Source organism: Balaenoptera acutorostrata, chromosome X, assembly GCF_949987535.1.
Source record: "Balaenoptera acutorostrata chromosome X, mBalAcu1.1, whole genome shotgun sequence".
Classification (NCBI taxonomy): Eukaryota; Metazoa; Chordata; class Mammalia; order Artiodactyla; family Balaenopteridae; genus Balaenoptera; species Balaenoptera acutorostrata.
Window position 1 is genome coordinate 85032610 of NC_080085.1, and position 21344 is coordinate 85053953.

Here is a 21344-nt window from a genome sequence, read left to right on the forward strand (position 1 = left end):
CTTTAAATCAGTGCTATTGATAGAAACAGAATGATGCAATATTTTCTTTCTCTTTGTCTCTCTCTGCTTAGACTTACCTTCTTTGAATTTTGTGATTACCATTTTTAAAGTGATGCTGCTACTCCATGTATGTAGTCTTGGTGGAATTTGAGGTTCCCCTTTCTTTGTGTAATGCCTTATGTAAGTGCCAACTTTATGAATATCTGAATTTTATTTAGATCTCAGATGGTCTTTTCCTTGTTTCATGAAAGCATAGCTACAATTTTATGAGCTTCTACTGCAAGTGGCATTGTTTGGTTTTAGACCCTATAAAGCATTAGTATAGTATTTCTCTCCTGTTGGTGGAAGGAGAAGGATTGAAGCTCAAGTCTAAAAGCTCTACAGTTTTGAGTTTTTTGACAGCAAGATAAAGTGCTTACATATTGCTGTCTCTTCAAAGTTATGACTTACCTTGGAGATTAGATAATCACTTTTGCTATCACTCTAGAAATTACAGAGTATTACTGAAGTTACTTCAGGGCATCTGAAGAAATGTTTTTGCTCTTTCTGTTACTAGAATAGATTTTAAGAGCTTGAGCATAAAATGTTTGTGTGAAGCCGTCATTTTTATTGGTGAAGGAAACTGTACACTTTTCGATTAGTAGACCTTTATATTTCTAATGTTCTTGTTTTAAGTAGCACATTTGAAATTCCCTTTGAAAATCTTAGGATCTCTTTTTCTCTGGCACTGTGATTAGATACCACAAGACTGGAGCAAATTGTGATGATCTATCTGGTAAAAATTTCTGTAAGCATCTATTATTGGAAAAGGAGTCCTGAAATAATAAAAAAGAAATTTCAGTGTTTGATGCTTTATTCTCCTCGCCAACATTTAGAATGAAAACATGTGTGGTCTCCCAGTGGTTATCTGTGTGCCTTCTCTTATTCTGGGTGATTTTAAGAGGCAGAAAAAAGTAGTAAAAAAAAAAAAAAAAAGAAAAAGAAAAATGAAGGGGGGCAGCTAGAATGAGAAGCGGTAGTTGTAAGATGTGATCTCAGTGTTTCTGCTAATTAGCTGTGACTTTAAGCCACTTACTCTCCTTGGATCTTAATTTTTTCATCCTTAAAAGGAGAGAATAACGTTAGTGGACTTGTAAGAAGTCTTCCAGCTCACATATCTCAGGCTTCTCTGATTCCTACTCTATGGGTTTACAGATTAAGATCGTTTTAAATTACAAGCAGAAGCCTTGTGTGCCTCTCTGCAAGTGTACTAATAAACCATTTGTAGAGCAAAATTGTAGTGTGCTTGTGTGGACAGCATGCTTGAGAAGCACACAGGAGAAGATAACTCTGGCAAGGAGGCTGGGAGTATAGAATCAGATCAATTTTTTTAAAATATTTATTTATTTATTTGGTTGCTCTGGGTCTTAGTTGCGGTAGGTGGGCTCCTTAGTTGTGGCAGGGGGGCTTCTTTGTTGCGGCAGGCAGGCTCCTTAATTGTGGCTCATGGCCTCCTTATTTGTGGCATGCGAACTCTTAGTTGAGACATGCATGTGGGATCTAGTTACCTGACCAGGGATTGAACCCAGGCCCCCTCCATTGGGAGACAGGGTCTTAACCACTGCGCCACCAGGGAAGTCCCAGAATCAGATCAATCTTAACATGGATACTAGTGAAGTCAAAAAAGCTCCATCTTCTCAGTGACCTAGGAAACAAGGTCATTTGCTGATACTGAAGGATCAGGGTAAGTTTGAAATGTAAAGAGATTAGAAACGATTTGGACCAACCTCTGTGGGACATTTTCCCAGGACTCAAGTAGAGATGAATAAAAGAGTTAAGTATTGCAGGTTTGACTCAAACACTATTACCCACTTTGCTCACCCACTCTTTCTTCAGACTGGATCTGAATGGCATTTTATAATTTCCAAAGGTCAAGTCTACTATAAGAAGGAATATTTATTAACAGTAAACACACTTTTTCCTTGTTCCACAAACTCTAAAGGCAGTTTTTGGCAGTAAGATATATCACTTTTAAAAACATAAATAACATTGTTGGAATAATGTATAGACTTCTAAAATAACTTGAAGTGACAGTGACAATAAAGGGCAAATGTTCTATAGCTGGACATGAGCGGTATTCACCTGACTGAGGTAAAGTGCTGGGCAGGATGCAGTAAATGGATAGTCACCATTCTGATGGTCTCTTTGGCTTAGCACGCTGTAATTTAACCTCTCATTTTCCCTCTTATGACGTTTTATACAAGTGTTTTGGTTAACCATCTGAATGAGAATGCCATTAGAGCATATATCATTCTACTGTCAGATTTTGTGGAGCATCACTTTTTGAATGCTAGACAATCAAGATTATAATAAAAATAGTCTGATTTGTATTAATGTACATCCATTTGAGCGTTCTAAAAGTACAGTCTCTTTTCAAGATTAAATATAGTTTTAAAGAGTTGAACTGCTTGATTCCTAATTTTTAGGTTTCATTTTCTAATTAAATAAACTTAAAAGTATGGGATGAAACCTTAAAAAAAAACCATGATTAATTCTAAAACATAACTTTCAATAACAAAACAACAAAAATGTCCATTATATATGAAGAGATCCTTCTTAGTCCACCCTTTTAAAATTTTGTTTAGTATTTTTTTTTCAGAAGTGAAAATGGGTTTTTTTACCTTGGGCTGGGGACATAGTTCTTCTTTACTACTACCCCATTCCCACAGAGGTGCTCAATTGCCATAAAATAATCAAGAGCTCTGATTTTCTAAGTGGCCCGGGAAATTTAAGAAGCAAAAGACACTCCACTTATTTAATACATATTGCTGTTTAAAGCTTTCTCAAAACTGTATTATTAAGTGTACATTTATGGTGGTGATCATTGCAGTTCGATGAAGAATTCACAGCTCGACAGGAAGCTCAAGCTGAGCTTCAAAAAAGAGAAGAAAAAATCAAAGAGCTTGAAACAGAAATCCAACAACTTCGAACCCAGGTAATGAAACAAGATACAGACTTTGTGTCATGTCACATTGAGTTCAAAGGTAGAAAACTATCTTGTTAGATGGAGGGAAAAATGTGACCAGAAGCAGACTTTCTGGTAGTTTGCCAGTTTACTTGAAATAACTACAGATTTGATTTTCCAGGACAATAAATCATTTTAATGTTTGGATAAAAATACGGCATTCGTTGCATAAACTGCCCTGAATATTTTTAATGGAATGTATTACACAAGCAAAACTCTTTCTTGAGGTGAAATTTTCATGATGATTTGAAAAATTGGATGCATAGTATTTTCTTTCAAAGGGAATGTGGAAATGCTCTTTAAAGCTTTTTGAGATCTCTTTAAATCTCGACTACCATAATTTCAAAATCTATAAACTTTATATTTCCACCTACATTCCCTATGATGAAAACCCCCCATATACACTTAAAATCTTAATTATGGTGTCTAAATTTTAGAGCTGATTACATACTCTCAACACAACATATTTTTTAAATGAATATAAAGAAACATAAGATTAGTTCTTAGCCTCACAGATGCCCAGTAGGGTGTTTGTTGATTGACTAGGTCTGTTTCTGTCAATCTACTGAAAAGTGACTTCAGAAGTCAACAGTGAACTCCACGTTACCCAATGCAGTGGCCTTTTCCTACCCTTAGTCTCTTTCACTTATCTGTAATATTTGATAATTTCTTTTCACTCAATCTCTCTTTTTTGTGTCATCTGACTTCGTTTTCTACATGTCTCAGAACTCAGTTTCTCTTTGTTTTCATCCTCCAAATGATGACATTCCCCAGTGTTCTGTCCTCTGCTCTTTTTTCTCTGTATGTCCGTGCACTAATATCCCATCCAGTATCATAAATTCAAATATTACCTTTTAGTAGGTGTCAAGTCCCCTGGGTTTGTCATCTATTTCCAGCTCTTGATTAGATCTCCGCATGGGCAGGTCCTGCTGCATGTTGAAATCAAACCCATTATTTGTGGTCACTTCTCTGTCCTCAAACCAGCTTGGTCTCCATTCTTATTTGTTTAAATTTTACCACCAATTTTTTATTGTGAAGCTGGAGTTGTCCTGGCCTTTTCCCCGCCCTGCCTCCTGATAGATTATTAAGTTGGTCACTGTTTTATGTCAGTTCTTCCTCTTTTTTTCCCTTTGTATCAAAACCCTGAACCCCCCAGGGCCACTCTCTCATTCCATCCTGCCTGGAATATTACAGTAGTTTCCGAACTTTCCGCCATGCCTATAGTCTCTTCCTCTTCAGATTCATGCTTTATGTCAGTTGCAAATTAATCTTCTTAAAACACTGCCCTGATTATTGTCACTCCAGGCTTTAATATGTTCAATGGTTGCCTGTTGCATTCAGGATTAAAGAAAAAATCTCCTTACCGGGAATTTGAAGGCCTTCTATCCCGGGCTCCCTTATCTCCCCTTTGCAGCCTCGTCTCTGCTCCCCTAACTCCAGCCTCTGTTGCAGCTAAGTCACCTTTCCTCCTCCCTTCACATGTAGAATTTACTGTCTCCACACTTTTCCTTCAGCCAGCATTTCCCAGACATTAGTTACAGAGATGCTAATAGGTTTTTCATGAGGAAAGCATTCCATAGTCCAATAAATTTGGTACGCTCGAAATTCTCCTCTTGGAGATTCATCATTCTCATTAGCATACTAAAGGGTCTGAGATGGCCTACATTAAAGAAACCTGTGGAACTCTTTTTCCTACAGCTTTCTCAAACTCATTTAGCCACAGAACCCTTTATCTCAGACCACCTATTAACATCTCCTGCAGAAGACTTTGTTCATGGAACTTAGTTGAGAAATGCTGACTTAGGTTATTCTCTCTCAGAAACGCCCTCCCTTGCTCCTCTGTGCCAATGAAACATCTCCTTTAAGTATCAGCTCAGTATAACATCCTTTGGAAAGCGTCCCCCAAAACTCTGGGAATTTCTTTGAACTTTTATGTCACTTTTGTAGACCACTCCTATCATATTTGGTTGTGTGCCTGCTTTATCCTTCCCCTGCAGCATAAACACTTTGAGGATAATGTCTTTGCTTCCTGTGCTTACTCTTATTAAAGTCCCTACTGCACCTAGCACAGGGCCTTACCATTTAATTGCGTAGTTGCTTATTTATTATCAACGGATCTGGAGAAGTGCAGAGTCACACAGTACTTTCTAGTGCACCCCAAATTGTGTCAAATAGTAAATGGTCCATTTGCCGTATTCAATTCTCAGTACTCTATTGTGGTCTCATTTAATTGTTCCATTCCTAATTGTTCATAGGAGGGAAGAAAAGGGCTGATATGATTTGATTTTAAGGCTGGTGGCATTTGAGATTTTTATTCAATTTGTAAAATATCTATTTAACTTGAGTAAAAAGTCCTATTTTAAAGTAATAGCATTTTTGTGGTTACACAAGTTTTATATCATAAACATGATCTCATAGAGGCAAAATTTTATGTTTACAAGCAAGTATTACTTTCATTTTGCTGTCAATTAATACAAAAAATGGGATACACATTTTACCTTTCAAATTATTAAACAAATCCATTTATATACAAAACTTGTAGGGTAAATTACTAATTTACTGAACTTTTCAGAAAAATTATTTTAATTTTCCTCAGAATTTCTTTGCTATCTCAATAAAGATTGGAAAAATCAGACTGTTTTCTATAGTTCTGCTGCATTAAAAATAAAATAGAAAGAATTTGCATATTTTAATCCTATCCTTCTTCCTAACCTCAGGAGGGGATTGCATTCCAGGAGAGGATTGTCATTTAAGTGTATAAACACTTTAGTTGTATATATGTGTATACACGCATAAACATTCATATGTGTGAATAAAATATTTGTGGACAATGTGCATTGAATATTAGGAGAAACATTTCTGTGATGCTGTTTACCTGTGATTGTTAATTTTTAACATTCTTGTAAATGGGTCAATCCTTTAAATTGATTGTTTCAAAAATAGGCCTCCACTTATTTATTATGTAAAGATAATTCTAAGTTTGTTTAGTTCAATTAAGTAGTCCGTGGAGGAAATTCGTATTAGTAAAGATTAGAAGAGTTTCTCACCAAATAAAAATAACACTATACCAAGACATGTTAATAGTTTTAAACTTCTCATTCAGTTAGTCTAATGTCGTATCTCAATTACAGAAGATACGTGTTCATTTGTAGGACTTTCTTAGGAATGTTTATAATTAACAAACTCACTTTCATATTCATTTTCATTTCGGAAAGTAAACCATTGTCATCAGTAATGGTTTAAAGAAACAGGTCCAGATTAATAATCAAAAAGTGGGCAATATGGAATGCAGTGATCTCCGTCAGCTGTCATCCATCATTATTAGAGAATGAGCTTGAAGTTCCTTTCTGGTGGGAGAAATAAGTTATAATCTGCTCATACTGCAAGCTGTTATTAATTCCACTCAAGGCAACTGACACCCATTCGTTAGGAGCTAGTCTGTTGTAGTGGAAAGAGGACTGCCTTAGATATGAGAAGAACCACAGGTAAATCTTAATCATATTTCAGACTGTGCAACCTTTGGTTAGTCATTGAACCTCTTTGCAGTTACAGTTTCCTCATCTATAAGCGGTGAGATAAAAATACCCAACCTACATTATAGGGTTATAATAAGGATGAAAAGAAATAATAGATGTAAAAACATTGATAAACCTGTATTATTATGCAATGGATGTTACTTAGCATTAATTCTTGGTATTAGAAGATAGCTAAGTTACTGGTGCTATGAGACAGACTCTTCGTATAAAGCTAATCGGCCCCAAGGAAATTAAATCAGTTATTTTGTATTAATCATCTGGTATTCATACCAACTAGTCTTAACAGGCCCAAGCCATATACAGTACTCCTTCTTTGCATATATTTATAATGAAAGGTAAGTTTTCATTATTTTGGAGGAGTGTTTCACAAAATCTTTGAGCATGCCAACTTTCCTAGCCTTAGTATATGAGCAGAGTTAGTCATTATCCAGGGTTTAGAATGCTTATCAAAAATCTATGCAAGTCTTTTTCATGTATTCTTAAGCCCTTAGATGTTGCTGAATTAGATAAATCTTAAACAACCCAACCACAAATGTCTACTGATAAGTTTTCTTTGCTACTATACTTTACTGTAAGCATATAAATAAGCATTGGGTTATTTTATATTTCAGGGACATGGACTCTCAGGTTCAACAGGAATTCCAGGCCCTCCTCTACCACCTCCATTGCCAGGTGCTGGGCCACCCCCGCCCCCACCTCCACCAGCGCCACCTCTACCCAGAGGAGGTCCCCCTCCTCCTCCACCTCCTTTACCTGGGGTACATGGAATAGCATCACCACTGCCTTTGTTTGGGGGACCTCCTCCACCACCTCCCCTTGGAGGAGTTCCTCCTCCTCCTCCGGGAACACTTGATCTGCCATATGGAATGAAGCATAAAAAAATATATAAACCTGAGGTGTCCATGAAGAGGATCAATTGGTCAAAGGTAATACTATGACTATAGCTTTATGGCTTTGTCTAGTCATAGTTGCTCATTAATGTGTGAATGACGGTATTGCTACTTATAAGTATGATACAATAATTGAGAACATGACCACTGATTGTTTTGCTTTCACTTGTGAGTTCACCATCTTATGTTGATCTTTCATAGCTGGAGAATTGGAAACTCCACAGACAACTTGAAATTAACACAGAAGACAAAAGGAAAATCAAAGTGAAAGTGGTTTTAGAGAATAGTATATGAAAAATAATTTTGATTCTTTTACCAATGTTAATTTTAATTGCTATAACATTCTTAAATATAATCTTTGTATTAATGGGCCTTTTTATCTTAGTTATTTTTTCTTAGAAAATTATTAGTTTTTCTTTAGTTTTAAACTTTCAGATAGTGTGGAATCGCTGACAGTATTCAGTAGAGACATAAACTAATTGTTTTTTTATATGATGTGTGAAAGATTTTTCTTTTGAATGTTATTTTGCTTTATTATTATCAAATAACATGTCTTATAAAAAGCTTATTATCAAGATTGACACAGTCCACATTCACTGGGAACTAATCTAATGAAAATACAATTACCCAGGCCACCATTTGGGTAAATGTCTATTCCAAGAACATAGTTACAGTGATATCTGACAGTATCTACATATTAAATTGGTTTGACCAGAATAATGGTTAAATCAGTTTTAAAATTAAGCATATACTTATGCTTTGCTCATAAGAGTAAATGAGGTATAAATGGTTTTGGAATGTAGTTATTTTTTGTTAGGCACAATCAACCCAACTATAGGACCCAGAAGCTGCTGGCCCAGTTATCTGTGTGTGTAAATGTAATGATATGTTAATTTAGCAATTAAGCATATAGTGTAATGGCACTTACATATCACAAAGCATCATGATATGTACTGGAAAATGCACAGTTCTAATATTGGGTTTCAGTGTAGTGGCTGAGAGCAGAATTCTGTGGAGCTACACTGCCTGGATTTGAAAGCCATCTTCACCATTTACTAGCTTGGGCAGCCACTCAGACTTCCTGGGGCTCGGTTTCCTCATCTTTAACATGGAGATAATAACAGGTCCTACTTCAAAGGATTATTGTGAGGATTAGATGAGATGAGTTAATGTGTGAAATCACTTAAAAGAGTACCTGACACATTTTAGGAGGTATGTAAGTGTCAGTTATTATGGTTATTTTCTGCAACCATGGGAAATTTACTTTTCTGAATCTCAGTTTCCCCATTGTTAAAAATCCAGGAGCAAGAAGAAGGTATGTAAGTTGGGGGGGAGGGATTTACTAAATTATTTATAAGATTCCTTCCAGTAGAAGATTTTTTAAAATGTAATTTGCTACATGGCCTATTGCTGTTGTGTATTTTTCTGTACACCAGTAGAAGTCTGTGACTTTCCCAATGAATGTTTATTAAAAAGTGTTGTTTTGATAGATCCTAAAATTGATTTAGTAGGTAGATGAATAAAGGTAATATCATTCAACCTTGGTGAAAGTGAATTCTTTGAAAAATTAAATATGAAGTAATAATTTAGAAACTTATCTTTGTTACTTTTGTTTCAGATTGAACCCAAAGAATTGTCTGAGAACTGTTTCTGGTTGAAAGTTAAGGAGGAGAAGTTTGAAAATCCAGATCTCTTTGCAAAATTGGCACTGAATTTCGCTACCCAGATAAAAGGTATATTTTATTTTTTAATATAGAGTTCTTGTTCTGATATATTGAATTCAGTGCTTTGCTAAAAATTTCTAGTAATGTGTACATGTATAATTTTTTGGGCAGAGTCAAACATAATTAGATTGACATATTAACTGTATTTTACCTAGCAACGAAAGAAGGATAGCTTTTTTCCTGTTAAATTTATTTTGCATAAATGTTATTATTCACCTGAAAATATGGGTTTTATTTTTATTGTTTAATATGTAACTTATACTCCTCTATTGTAAAGTTGTCATTTTTACTGAGAAGCAGAGGGGATGAATCTGTTGATTCACCATATAAGAGAAAATAAGGTAATTGGAGTGAGATTGGTGCCATCATTTGTACTAATCCATTTGGGTTTTTTTTGGAAATTTGATAGTTTTTTTCTATAAGCAGATTGTCTGGAATAATATCAAAATCTGGTACCTAATAAGTATATTTTACTGATTTGATAATTGAATGCCTTCTTTATGGTTAGATCCTTAACCACTTTTGAATTTCACACATAATTTTGGTACTACATAGGTAACTTCTCAATCTCATAATTAATCATTGTGGTTTGTGAATTTTTGGTATTTCATTTTAACATTACTATTTTACTAACTATCACAGAATTGATAGCTTACTTAAGCATAGGAGTTTTTTCAGCCTGAGTGAGTCTTTACAACTAAGAAATTGATACATTCCACATGCCCATGCCCTTGGAATTAGCACCTTTACCATTCATTTGTCTGATTTGTCACAGCATGCCTTAGAATGTGAGAATGTGAATTTTGGAAGATTCAGAGAGAGAGAGAGAGAGAGGTGAAAATTATCCCTTTTCAGCCCTTCTAGCTTATCTTGCGCACTGGAGGTACTTGTACTGTATTTGTTGTTCCATGTAGATTGAAGCTCACACCCATACTGAAATCTGGGGTGATTAGAGTACTCTGAAGAATTTTGACATTTAAGAAAATTCCTGCCATTGAAGTCTTTTTTTTCCCTTATTTGCTCTACTAGACTTCACATTTAAAGGATTCTTCAAGGACTCCAGAGATTACTATTTATTATAATCACTTTTTTTTAAATTGAAAAAGTAAAACATGCTTACATCAAGGTATTAATAATAATAATAATAAAAAGATGCGTGGTAAGCATATCCCTTCAGTCGCAGACTTACAGCTTCTTCCCTAGAGAAACCATTCTTACTGATTTCCCACATTGCCTCCTAGAAATAGTCTATGCCTCTAGAAGCATATGTGTATATATCATTTTTTGTTTTTTACTTCTTTCTGTTTTCACTTTATATACTTGGATATTATTCCATAGTAGTTTATGTTTATCTACTTTGTTCTTTTTACACATTGCATGGAATTCTTTGGTATGGGCCTATCTGAATTTATTTAACCTGTCCCCTATTGATGGATATTTAGATTATTTCCAGCCTTTTGCTATTTCAAGCAATGCTTCGGCGAAAGTGTATCTACATATACGTTTGTGCACATAGGATCTATCTGTAGGATAAATTTTAGAAGTAAAATTCCTGGATAAAATGCTGTCTGCATTTATAATTTTGATAGATATTACCAAATTTCCTTCCAAAGAGTTTGTGTCCATTTATAGTGTTACATCTAAAATACATATGAGTATCTGTTTCCCTACAAACTTTGCCTATCTCAGAGGTGAAATGGTAAATCATCCATGTTATAATTTTTACTCCTTAAATTAGGAGTGAAGTTGAGTAGCTTTCCTTCTATTCAAAGGCAATTTTAACCTCTTTTTCTGTGAACAACTTCCTCCAGTTATTTGCACATTTCGTGTTGAGCATTTGTTCTTTTACTTATTGATATATTTGTATTGAGTCCTATAAGAATTATAGGTTTCATAAAATTTCAGAGTCTGTCTGGACCTTAGAAGTGATTAAGCCAAACTCTATTTTACAAATGAAGAAAGTGGAGTTTGAGACATGGAAGTTAGTATAAAATCCATTAGAGAGTTTCTCAAGGTAGTGTGGTATAGTGGGAAAAGCCCAGAGGAAATGGAGTCATACATTCTTGTATTTCAGCTGTGATACTAGTAACCTCTGCGACTGAATTTTCTCATCTATAAAATGAGAAAGACTAATGTTTAACTAGAAGTATGAGAGTTAAATAAGGTTATATATTTAAAGCACCCAGCATGGTGCTTGATATAGCAGGCACTCAATAAATTATCAATTCCCCTTTCCCTTTCATTTAACATGATGCTGTGTGTGTGTTTGTGTATGTTTTGTTTTAGTTATTGACACTTATTACAACTGTTAATTCAGCAAGAGACTTCCATGCTCTTCTGAGCAGCACTTGGCAAAGCTAGTCAGTTAGAGTAGAAACCATTCTTACTCTGGCTGCTAAAACATAATCAAAGCAAAGTAAAACCAAAGTCATGTAAAGGCTCTCACATACTCACTACTGAGAATTCTGCATTTCCATTCCTCTTAACTCTGATTCTCTGAATTTTCTGTGATACTACTACTACTTCTACTTTCCTAATTTTGAATATGAGTCCAAATTAGGTCAGGAGCACCTTTCAGTACCATTACTTTTACTAAGATTTATTTCTGAAGGGACATTTAAAGGAACAGTTAAGCATCATAGCATATTCCATAACATAGCCAAAACAAATTTGAATGATACAAACTTCCATTTGTTTTGATAAGTATTGATTGATCTTAACTCTAACAGCTGAAGTTCCTTGTCACTTGCAGTGCCTTGATTCATAATTTGGTCAATAGGTGGCAGGATCAGTAAGAAATCAGCTGGAGGCTCTGGCTCCAGGCAACTCAAACCACACTGCCCTGGCTTTCCTAGCTTCAGGGCACCACTTTTTCCCCTATTCTGCTGCTGTTTGCCACTCATGCAGCTGTGTTCTGGAAGGAGCAACATACTCGTTGTTTCTAAGACCTATTTCCAAAACTCTTAGACCCAGTGTTCCAAAACCTCTGAGAATTTCCTCCTCCTGCAAGGAGTTTGGAAAGCTCGTGTCTCTGTTCTCCCTAAATGCATTGTAAAGCATTACTGGTCTGTGTTTCAAGAAAATGTTTCTCTTAGGAGTTTATAGTTGCTTCAGATTGCTAAATAGAAAGAAGTTTTAAAATAGGCTAGTTCTGATACCTATAATATTTAAATGTGTAAATGTTTAATATGGGAAAGTACCATCAAATTATACTTTCTATTTGAATCACTTATTCTTAGAGTTGTAGAGAAAATTATTCTAAATTTCCTATTATAATCCAAAATATTTCCGTCTTAGGAGAGAATGGATCTCTCATTTCATTTAATTTGTATTTGTTGGGTACACACTATGTGCAAGGTCTTATACTAAATAGGAGGGAGATAAATGAATAAGGTCTTGTCTTTGCACCAGGGAACTCATCTAGTCAGGGAGAGAGAAAGAGATATACTCCACTTAGTCAATTTTTATTAAATGTTAACCTAGATATTTTTAAGAAGCCAAAGGAGCGCAAAAGGGAAACAGTTAATTTTGACTAGGGCAAATGGAGATCCCAGAGGCGGTATAATTTGTTCTGGGCCTTGAAATTTAAGCAAAATTTCAATAGGGAGAGAAGGAAAGAAGGCATTCTAGGCAGAGAACACCATTAGCAAAATATGGAGAGGGTGAAGTGCACGCTGTGTTGAAAGCACAGCCTGTTGGGCTGGGACTTGGAGTGAAGGTGGTGAGGTGAATTTCACACTGAGGAAATGGGGTTTTGTTCTTTAAGCCTAGGTGCCCAATAATTTGATGATTAGCCATTGAGCGGGCCTTTGGAGGACAGATAGGTAATGGGAATTCACAGATAGATGATGGACCTTTGATTGTGAGTCAATACCAGTAGGCTAGACGAGATGTGATGATATCCTGATCAGTATGAATTCTTAATCTCTACAGTTTCTTGTAGTTCCCAAATCCCGTGTCCTCATGCTTATAATATTTAGGGTCTTCTTACAAGCCATAATGATGCTGTATGACAAACTAGATCTCAAAATGCTCTCTGGATTAATGACAAAAAGTGTATCTATTAGAGGCAGTTGGAAAAGACTTAGTATTGGGTTGGCCAAAAAGTTTGTTGTCTGTAAGATCTTACCGAAAACCCAAACACACCCAATACTTTGGACTGTACATCATACATGTAACTGTTGGAATTTGCATATGTGTTCTAGTTTTATTTATTATTCAAATTGATGATATTTGGGGACATATGAACAACAAGACTATAATAATAATGTCATTTTCCTTAAAAATCTATAGTAATTATAGATAATAGTGATATTATATAAGAATTAAAGTAATGATGGTTAATATTAACTAAACTTCAAATAAATAATAAAATATGTAGGTTATAACTGCTAATTCTAATTAGAATTTCTAGGGTTCTCTAGAGGCTTCAGGAAGAACAAAGATAGCGTGTGTGGAAGTTGTAAGCAATTTCTTTGGTTTTAATGTTGCTTGGAGGAAATTTAAGAAATAAACATAGAAGGCTAATAAAGTTTAGCTTCTTCAATAATATATTTCTGTAGTGCAATTTAGCTTTAATAACAGAAAATTGAGGTGTTATAAATATTTCAAATGCATATAAAGATCATTTTGCAATGCTTGAAATATTGGGCTAGCTTCAAAATTATGGTGGAACTGAGTCTGAAAATATATTTATGTAAAAGCACTTTTCCTCTAGGATCATATTTTAAATTGTGTTTCTTAGTCTTAGAATCAGCTGGTTGCTTTTGAAGATACCCACCCTTGTTTGGTTGCTTAACACAGTCATATATTTAGTAAATCAATGAAAAAAAACAAAAAAGTGTTAAAATCAAATTTATCTCTGTCTTTATAATATAGGAAGTCTTGGAATTGACTTGAAAATAATGAGATGTCAGTCTCAGCACACACTCCTTATAAATGGTGCTAAAGTGTCCTGAGAGACCTGGTGTCTTAACAAATAATTTGTCATCTTAATGACATAATATACATGCTTCTTAGTGTAAGCATTAATATGTAGGGGAACAAACCGAGAAGGCTTTAATTTTTTCAGGCAGCCAGCTAAAAACCATATATACCTGTATATAATTTCATCATTTTTATTATATCTAAATTCTTTGGATATATATATTATCACCTTATCAAAGATTTTTTCATTATGAACATTTTAAGTGTTTTAACTTAATGATGACTCATGTTTTCATTTCCAGTTGGCTTGTGGAAGAGGAAACAAGGAATTCATGAGCCAGAGGTCCATGCCATTACTTAATTATAAGAGTCACTAATAGTAAAGAGAAATTGAGGCAGTGTATCTTCAGCCTTCTGAATGAGTAGGCTTCAAAATAGCTCTTTCTTTACATATTGGTGATAGTATGGTGACTGTACTACTACCTACACCATCACTACTAATAACAATAATAATAGCAATCATAATAATAATAATAGCAGTAATAGCACATATATTAAGCATTTACTATGTCCCAAGAGCTGTGATAAACATTTTAAATACATATCTCATTTAGTCCTCACACCAGCCCTATATAACCTATATTATTGTTTTATAGGTGAGGAAACTGAGGCTATGGGAATTAAGAATTATGTCTTGTTTACATAGCTAGTAAGTGGCAAAGCTGAGGTTTGAACCCAGGTTTGTTCTTAATCACTTCCCCATGTTGTAACAATGGCTTTTATGCCCTTAGTAATTTGTGCGTTTTGTTGCATAGTTAACTGATCCCTTTTTAAAGCTATAGTTTCACATGTATTATCTTGTGAAATGTGTAATCCTATTATTCTGGCACTGAAGACAGTTCTTTAGAACTTAAACCAAAGCTAGGAAGTTGTATATTTGGAAGGGAATAAGGTTATTTTTTTCTATGACTAAAATTTTTAAGGCATTTTTTGAATGGAATCTATCAGTTGTAAAGCATTGCTATGACTTAAGGTCTGTCTCTTCTAATAATGAATGAAGGAATCCACATTCATGTCATTAGGCATTTGGTAAGGATATATTAATATACATGGGGAACATAAAGTAATGAAATCAGTTTTTCATGGGGCTCCTTTGAGGTTAGGCTTTATAACATTATAGACACCTTGTGTTATTTTAATATGACACTTTTTAGCTATGAGTTAGTGAGACTGTCTCTCCCCATTTCAGTAATTTTTGCTTATATACATTGTATGGATTAGGCACAATAACAGGTGTTCAGTTGATAGCATTTACAATTCACACAGATAACCATTCTCATTTAGAATTATTGTTCTAGCTAAATTAGTTTTATTTTGGCAAATAGAAATTATTTACATTGAAATCCCATGGAATTTTTTCACACAGCTATATAAAACTATAATGGGGTGTGTTTTGGTCCAACTGTATATCGATGGCAGTTATACCAGTTCCAGACTATATATTTTACGTGATATAAGAAGTAAGGGCAAGAGGTTTCCCTAATTTGTTTAAGAGAAATATATTTAATTTAGGGACGTGCAAATTTGGTAGCTTTTCTGAGGCATTATATATAAGTAATTCTTTGGTCAATTAGTCCTTGTTGGTAAGAGTAAATTTAATTCTTTATTTTTAATAGGTTATTCAGTAATATCTGGGTGTTATCTTGTTTTCACTAATTTTAAACTATGTGTTTTGGGATCATTATTATAATTTTCATTCATATCATTGTTTTTTGGTTTTTGATTTGCTTATGTTTTTATTTTTTCCAGTTTTATTGCAATATAATTGACATATAACATTGGGTAAGTTTAGGGTGTACCACATAATGATTTGATATATGTATATATTGCAAAATGATTACCACATTAAATTTAGTTAACATCCCTCAACTCACATAGTTAGAAACTTTTTTTCCTTGTGATGGGAACTTTTAAGATTTACTCTTAGCAACTCTCAAATATACAATACAGTATATCGTTCACTATAGTCACCATGCTGTACATTACATCACCAAAACTTATTTATTTTATAACTGGAAATTTGTACCTTTTGTCCATCTTCACCCAATTCCCCTACCCCCTATCCCCTGCCTCTGACAGCCACAATTCTCATCTCTGTTTCTATGAGCATATCATTATTTTAAAATAATGTTTAACATCTTGTAGGTGTGTTGATTGAGTGAGCTAAATTTTGTTATTTATTGCCCTCCAGATACTGTACAGGAGATGACTCAAGAAATTAAAAATTATAACTTAAAAATATCAGTTCCATTTTAACACATGTTCCTAGGAATACAGTTACACTTGAAAATGGCTTCACATTTTTGTGGAAGTTGGAAGAATTTTAACTTTTTATTTTATTGTTGTGGATAATGTTAGTTGCCTATAGCTATTGATACATAACGAATTATCCCCAAATTTAGCAACTTAAATGAACACACATTTATTTTCTCACAGTTTCTGGAATCGTGGCAGAGCTTAGCTGAGTCCTCTGCCTCAAGGTCTGTCACAAGGCTGCATGTGAGGTGTTGTCAGGGTTGTGATCTAATCTGAAGGCTTGAGTGGAGGATGATTTATGTTCACCCATATGATTTTTGACAGCATTCTGTTCCTCTAGGGCTATTGGACTGAGGGCCGCCATTTGTCTTTGCTGGCTTTTATCCAGAGGCTGCCCTCAGTTCCTTGCCTCATGGGCCTCTCAGTAATGCAGCTGACAAAAGGCAGTTTGCTTCATCAAATTGTGCACACCCAGAAGAAGTGAATAGAGAATAGAAGCAAAAGGGAAGTCACAGTCTTTTGTAGCCTGATTTCATCATTGGAAGCAATTAACTAGGTCCAGGCTTCACACACGGGGAGGAAATTTACTCAAGGGCATGAATACCAGGAGGCAGGGAGCATTTGGGAGCCATTTCAGAAGCTGCCTGCCATATGGATATATACAATTTGATTTCTCAGTAATTACAAATGCTATGGCATCTCTCTTCTTGATGACTTCAACAGAATCCTAAGTGGTCTCTCTGCCTTCAGTCCTCTTTCCTTGTGATCAGTTTTCTACAACCTAATCAGAATTGTCTTTCTAAAGTATAAATTATCATGGCACTCCTATGCTTGGAACATTTCACTGACCACCCATTGTCTCCTAGGGAACATCTAAACTCATGCATTTCAAGGTCATTTGCCTCTTCACTCCCCCTAAAACATCCTCAGGCTGGACTCTTTTGTTCCTGGAACAGAGACACTTACAAGGCTTTGCAACTTCTCTCTGAACCTTCACCAATTCTTCATTTAGCTTCTGTTTATATGACACTTCTGTCAGAATGCAGTCTTCATAATATAATTGTCTTCATCCATTTGACTCCCCATCAGACACTGAACTTCTTGCAGGCAGGAAGAAGTGTTTCCATTTTGTTTACTGTTTTTTCCCAGTATGTAGTATAGCTTCTGACAAGTATAAGTGTGTTTGATGAACACACAAGAGAATTACAGTTATGTGTACTTAGTTTCATAGTACCAAGCAAATAAAATAAAGTATGGGTGCTAACCCAAAATTTAGGCACATAGTAAGAAGTGTGTGTGTATTTAATGATTCATTCGGTAATATATATAATAGAACCTGTTTTTTGAAAATCCTTCTTGTAACTGATTAAATACCAGAGATCTACATAATTGAATCTGGCTGTGGTAGTTTGTTAAAGTTATTTTGCCATTTAAGTTCCTATGATTTAGTATTTCACTTCATTTAGGTGTGTGTGCGTATACTACCAAAAATTTTTGTTGAAATTTTCAAAAGTGAAAGCCAGATTTTTTTCATAGTGGCCTGTGGTTATTTAGTCAATAAATTTTTAAAATTTATGGTTGGCCCACTTAAATAAACAGAAGTTTAGTGTGCTAAAGTGAATGTCTATTTCATGATTTGTTGTTTGATTCTAAGGAAACTACTTAGTTTCTTATTGTCTCTAAACAACTATAAAGTAGAATAATGATCAGTAAAATAGAAAAACCATCAATCGAAAACTTGTGAGAATGAAGATAAATACATATCACAGACTCAACAAAACTGACAATTTTAACAATTACAAATGTTAATATCTGTGGTGCACTTATTATATGCCAGATTCTTTGTTAAGTGTTTTCCGTGGATTATTTCATTTAATTTTTTCATCTATCCTATGCTGTAGGTACTATATGATTGTAGCCATTTTACAGATGAACAAAGTGGAGGTAGAAATCAAGCTCAAGCAGGATGATTCCGCAGCCCATGTGCTTCACCACTTTGCTTTGTTTACTCTGTGGGCAAAGTCATGGAGATAGGGTGCATTAGAGCGAGACTGAATCCACAGCCTGTGCTTTTCAACACCACTGCATCTCTCTGTAGTATGATTGTGCCAATTAAAGCTCTATTATCAAAAACCTCGATTCAAGATCTGCTTGTCTGTCCCACAGGACAAGGATAGGCTATTTATGTGATCTTGCCCTTTTAAGTACTTTATTCTTGTGCACTCAATGCTACCTAGCTTATGTAGAGTATTAATGTATTTCTATTAATAGGACCCAGTAAAATTATACTCATCAAGTGACAGAACTGAATGAATCAGTTTGCCCACTAAACAAACAAACAAACAAAATGTACATATGGTGTGTTGAAAAACATAGCTCCCAATATAAAACCAATCTAGAAAGAGTGACAATATATTGAAGTTCCTAGCCACTCTTGGCTAGGTTCTCCACATATGTGTGGTGTGCCTTTAGTTTATCCAGTGACCCAGTACTAATACTAGTCTGATGTTTCCCTGCCTCCCCAGCACCATTACCTCATGCTCTTTGTCATGTGTTAACACTGGCTTAAGGATCATATTTTTAATTTAAATTAATTTTATACGAGCCTAAACAAACTATGTGATGCATTCAAATGGCAGATATAACTCTTGTGAATTATCAATGTTCCCTCCATGTTAATGGCTTACTGAGAGTTGACTGTGTCTGGCTTCACGTGATAAGAATAGACTGATAACATGCTCCTGGCAGTGTGTGAGCAATGTGATGTTTCCTAGCATGTAATTGCTTTTAATAGAAGGCAGCAAAAGTAACTACTCTTTGACATGTGATGCTATTAGGATATTTGTAGTTGTCTTTGAAAAGAGAAACTAGTGTGATTAGGTACCTTTTGTTCTATTAACAGCAATAATAAAGATGCTATCACTCCTCTCCTAGGTTTTACTTACTATTTGCTCTTTCAGTACCAATCAGATCACATTCTTGTTAATTATTGGCATTTCTATTCTATTTCACATGCTTTCGTTTTCTCAATGCTGACAATTTAAGTATTTTAATAATTTATTGTATTATCAAATGTTAATATATCTGTATGATGGATCAGAATATGGTTCTAAAATCCTTGTATCATAGTTTTATAGACATTCATTGTATAAATAATATTATCATTTGGTATTACACAGCTTCTTAATCCACTTTAGGGCATAAACTGAACACATATAAAGGTAAAATCATAGGAAATTAATTTCATAGATTTGAAGCAGGATTTGGGGACACATCTAGCCCTTTTAAAATTATTTCCAACTGAGATATAGTTTAGCTAAGGGATTCCTTTAGAATTTAAAATTCCTTACAAATTTAAAATTTTTTATCCTTTCCTGAGATGACTTCTAATTAGCCATAGTGTTTGTTAGGTTCACTTATATATAACCTATGAAAGCAGTGAGATTTTTCATATTATTTTCTGCTTGTTGTTTGGTTTACTAATGTTGTCTGTCATCCGTATAAAAAGATGATGCTAACTACCATAATTAATAGGGCATGAAACTATTTTGATTTCCAGCGGTATGAATGTTTTTAAACTGATCATTTCACCTATTTTTGCCTAATGTTTCTTATGACCAGTGATACTCATTTATGATGACAGTGGGTTACGGGTAGAGTTTGTGCCCATGGTGCACAAACAAGGTCACTGACTCAGTAAGCCTTGAACTCATGATCTTGGTGTGGTGTTATAACCAATTTAAACAATATGATGACAAAGATAACTGTCAACAATTTTAAACAGCTTTTTCTATAGTAGATATGAACTTGATAGCGTCTGCTTTCTGCAGTAGCAATGCCTGACAACAGCTTCATACTGTAGGGTTCTTGAATTGTTTAATATTGAAGACTTACAAAAGTGCTTTTTAGGACTTCCCTGGTGGCGCAGTGGTTGAGAATCTGCCTGCTAATGCAGGGGACACGGGTTCGAGCCCTGGTCTGGGAGGATCCCACATGCCGCGGAGCGACTAGGCCCGCGAGCCACAATTACTGAGCCTGCGCGTCTGGAGCCTGTGCTCCGCAACAAGAGAGGCCGTGACAGTGAGGGGCCCGCGCACCGCGATGAAGAGTGGTCCCCGCTCGCCGCAACTAGAGAAAGCCCTCGCACAGAAACGAAGACCCAACACAGCCAAAAATAAATAAATAAATAATTTTTTTTTTTTTAAAGTGCTTTTTAAATTTAGTACCTTACCAGATCAGGATATAACCATATATTATTAATCTTGCAGAAAAAAAAGGCAAGCCAATTAATTCTTAATTTTGGTATTTTCAGGGACATAACTGAATATATTTTAACTAAGCTTTTTTTGAGAGAGATAGTAACTTGTACAAAGCCTTTTCATCATTATCCTAATATTATGGTATCATTTTCACTTTGTTTCAGTGATAGTCTACATTTCTTCATACCTTCAGAGACATCGAGGCAATTGTTTATTGTTATCAGCTATTATTATCATCTCTCTTAAATTTAATAATTTTTTCAAAATACCATTATCAGTTTCCTTGGTGGGCAGATTATATTTGTGCCTTGACGTTTATGTATTGCATAATATTTGCTTGGGAGTTATTACCAATAAATAAGTTTTAGACTAGACCTTAGTTAGGATCTCATAAAGTAGTAGTCTTAAGAGTTTGCTCTGATTTTTATGAATATTACAAGTGACTACAAGTGGCTAATCTTTTTTTTTATAATTTAGTATTTATGAGATGTATGTGACAGCTCTCAGTTATCTGCTTTAATAAAGTAGAATGAATGTATGGAACCGTTGGGGGTATAATTGGAAGGTAAAGGCAATTAAATGTTTTTATAGTGGTCTTTTTCTTACATTTCAGTATCTTTAGCTCAGGCCTATTTGTGGTTTTTTGGATTAGGAGTAAGAAACAAAAGAAGCTGTGAAAACAACTCTCC

The 21344-nt window shown here is 34.8% G+C and overlaps 1 protein-coding gene across 4 annotated transcripts in view; it reads left to right on the forward strand.

Moving 5' to 3' along the window:
- DIAPH2 (diaphanous related formin 2) overlaps positions 1-21344 on the forward strand; it is an 868194-nt gene that overhangs the window by 277755 nt on the left and 569095 nt on the right. For all 4 annotated transcript variants that reach the window (XM_057538261.1, XM_057538259.1, XM_057538260.1 and 1 more), the window contains 3 exons: positions 2870-2974; positions 7152-7466; positions 9049-9163. In XM_057538261.1, the coding sequence (XP_057394244.1) occupies positions 2870-2974; positions 7152-7466; positions 9049-9163 (535 nt within the window). The remainder of the gene's footprint in view (positions 1-2869; positions 2975-7151; positions 7467-9048; positions 9164-21344) is intronic.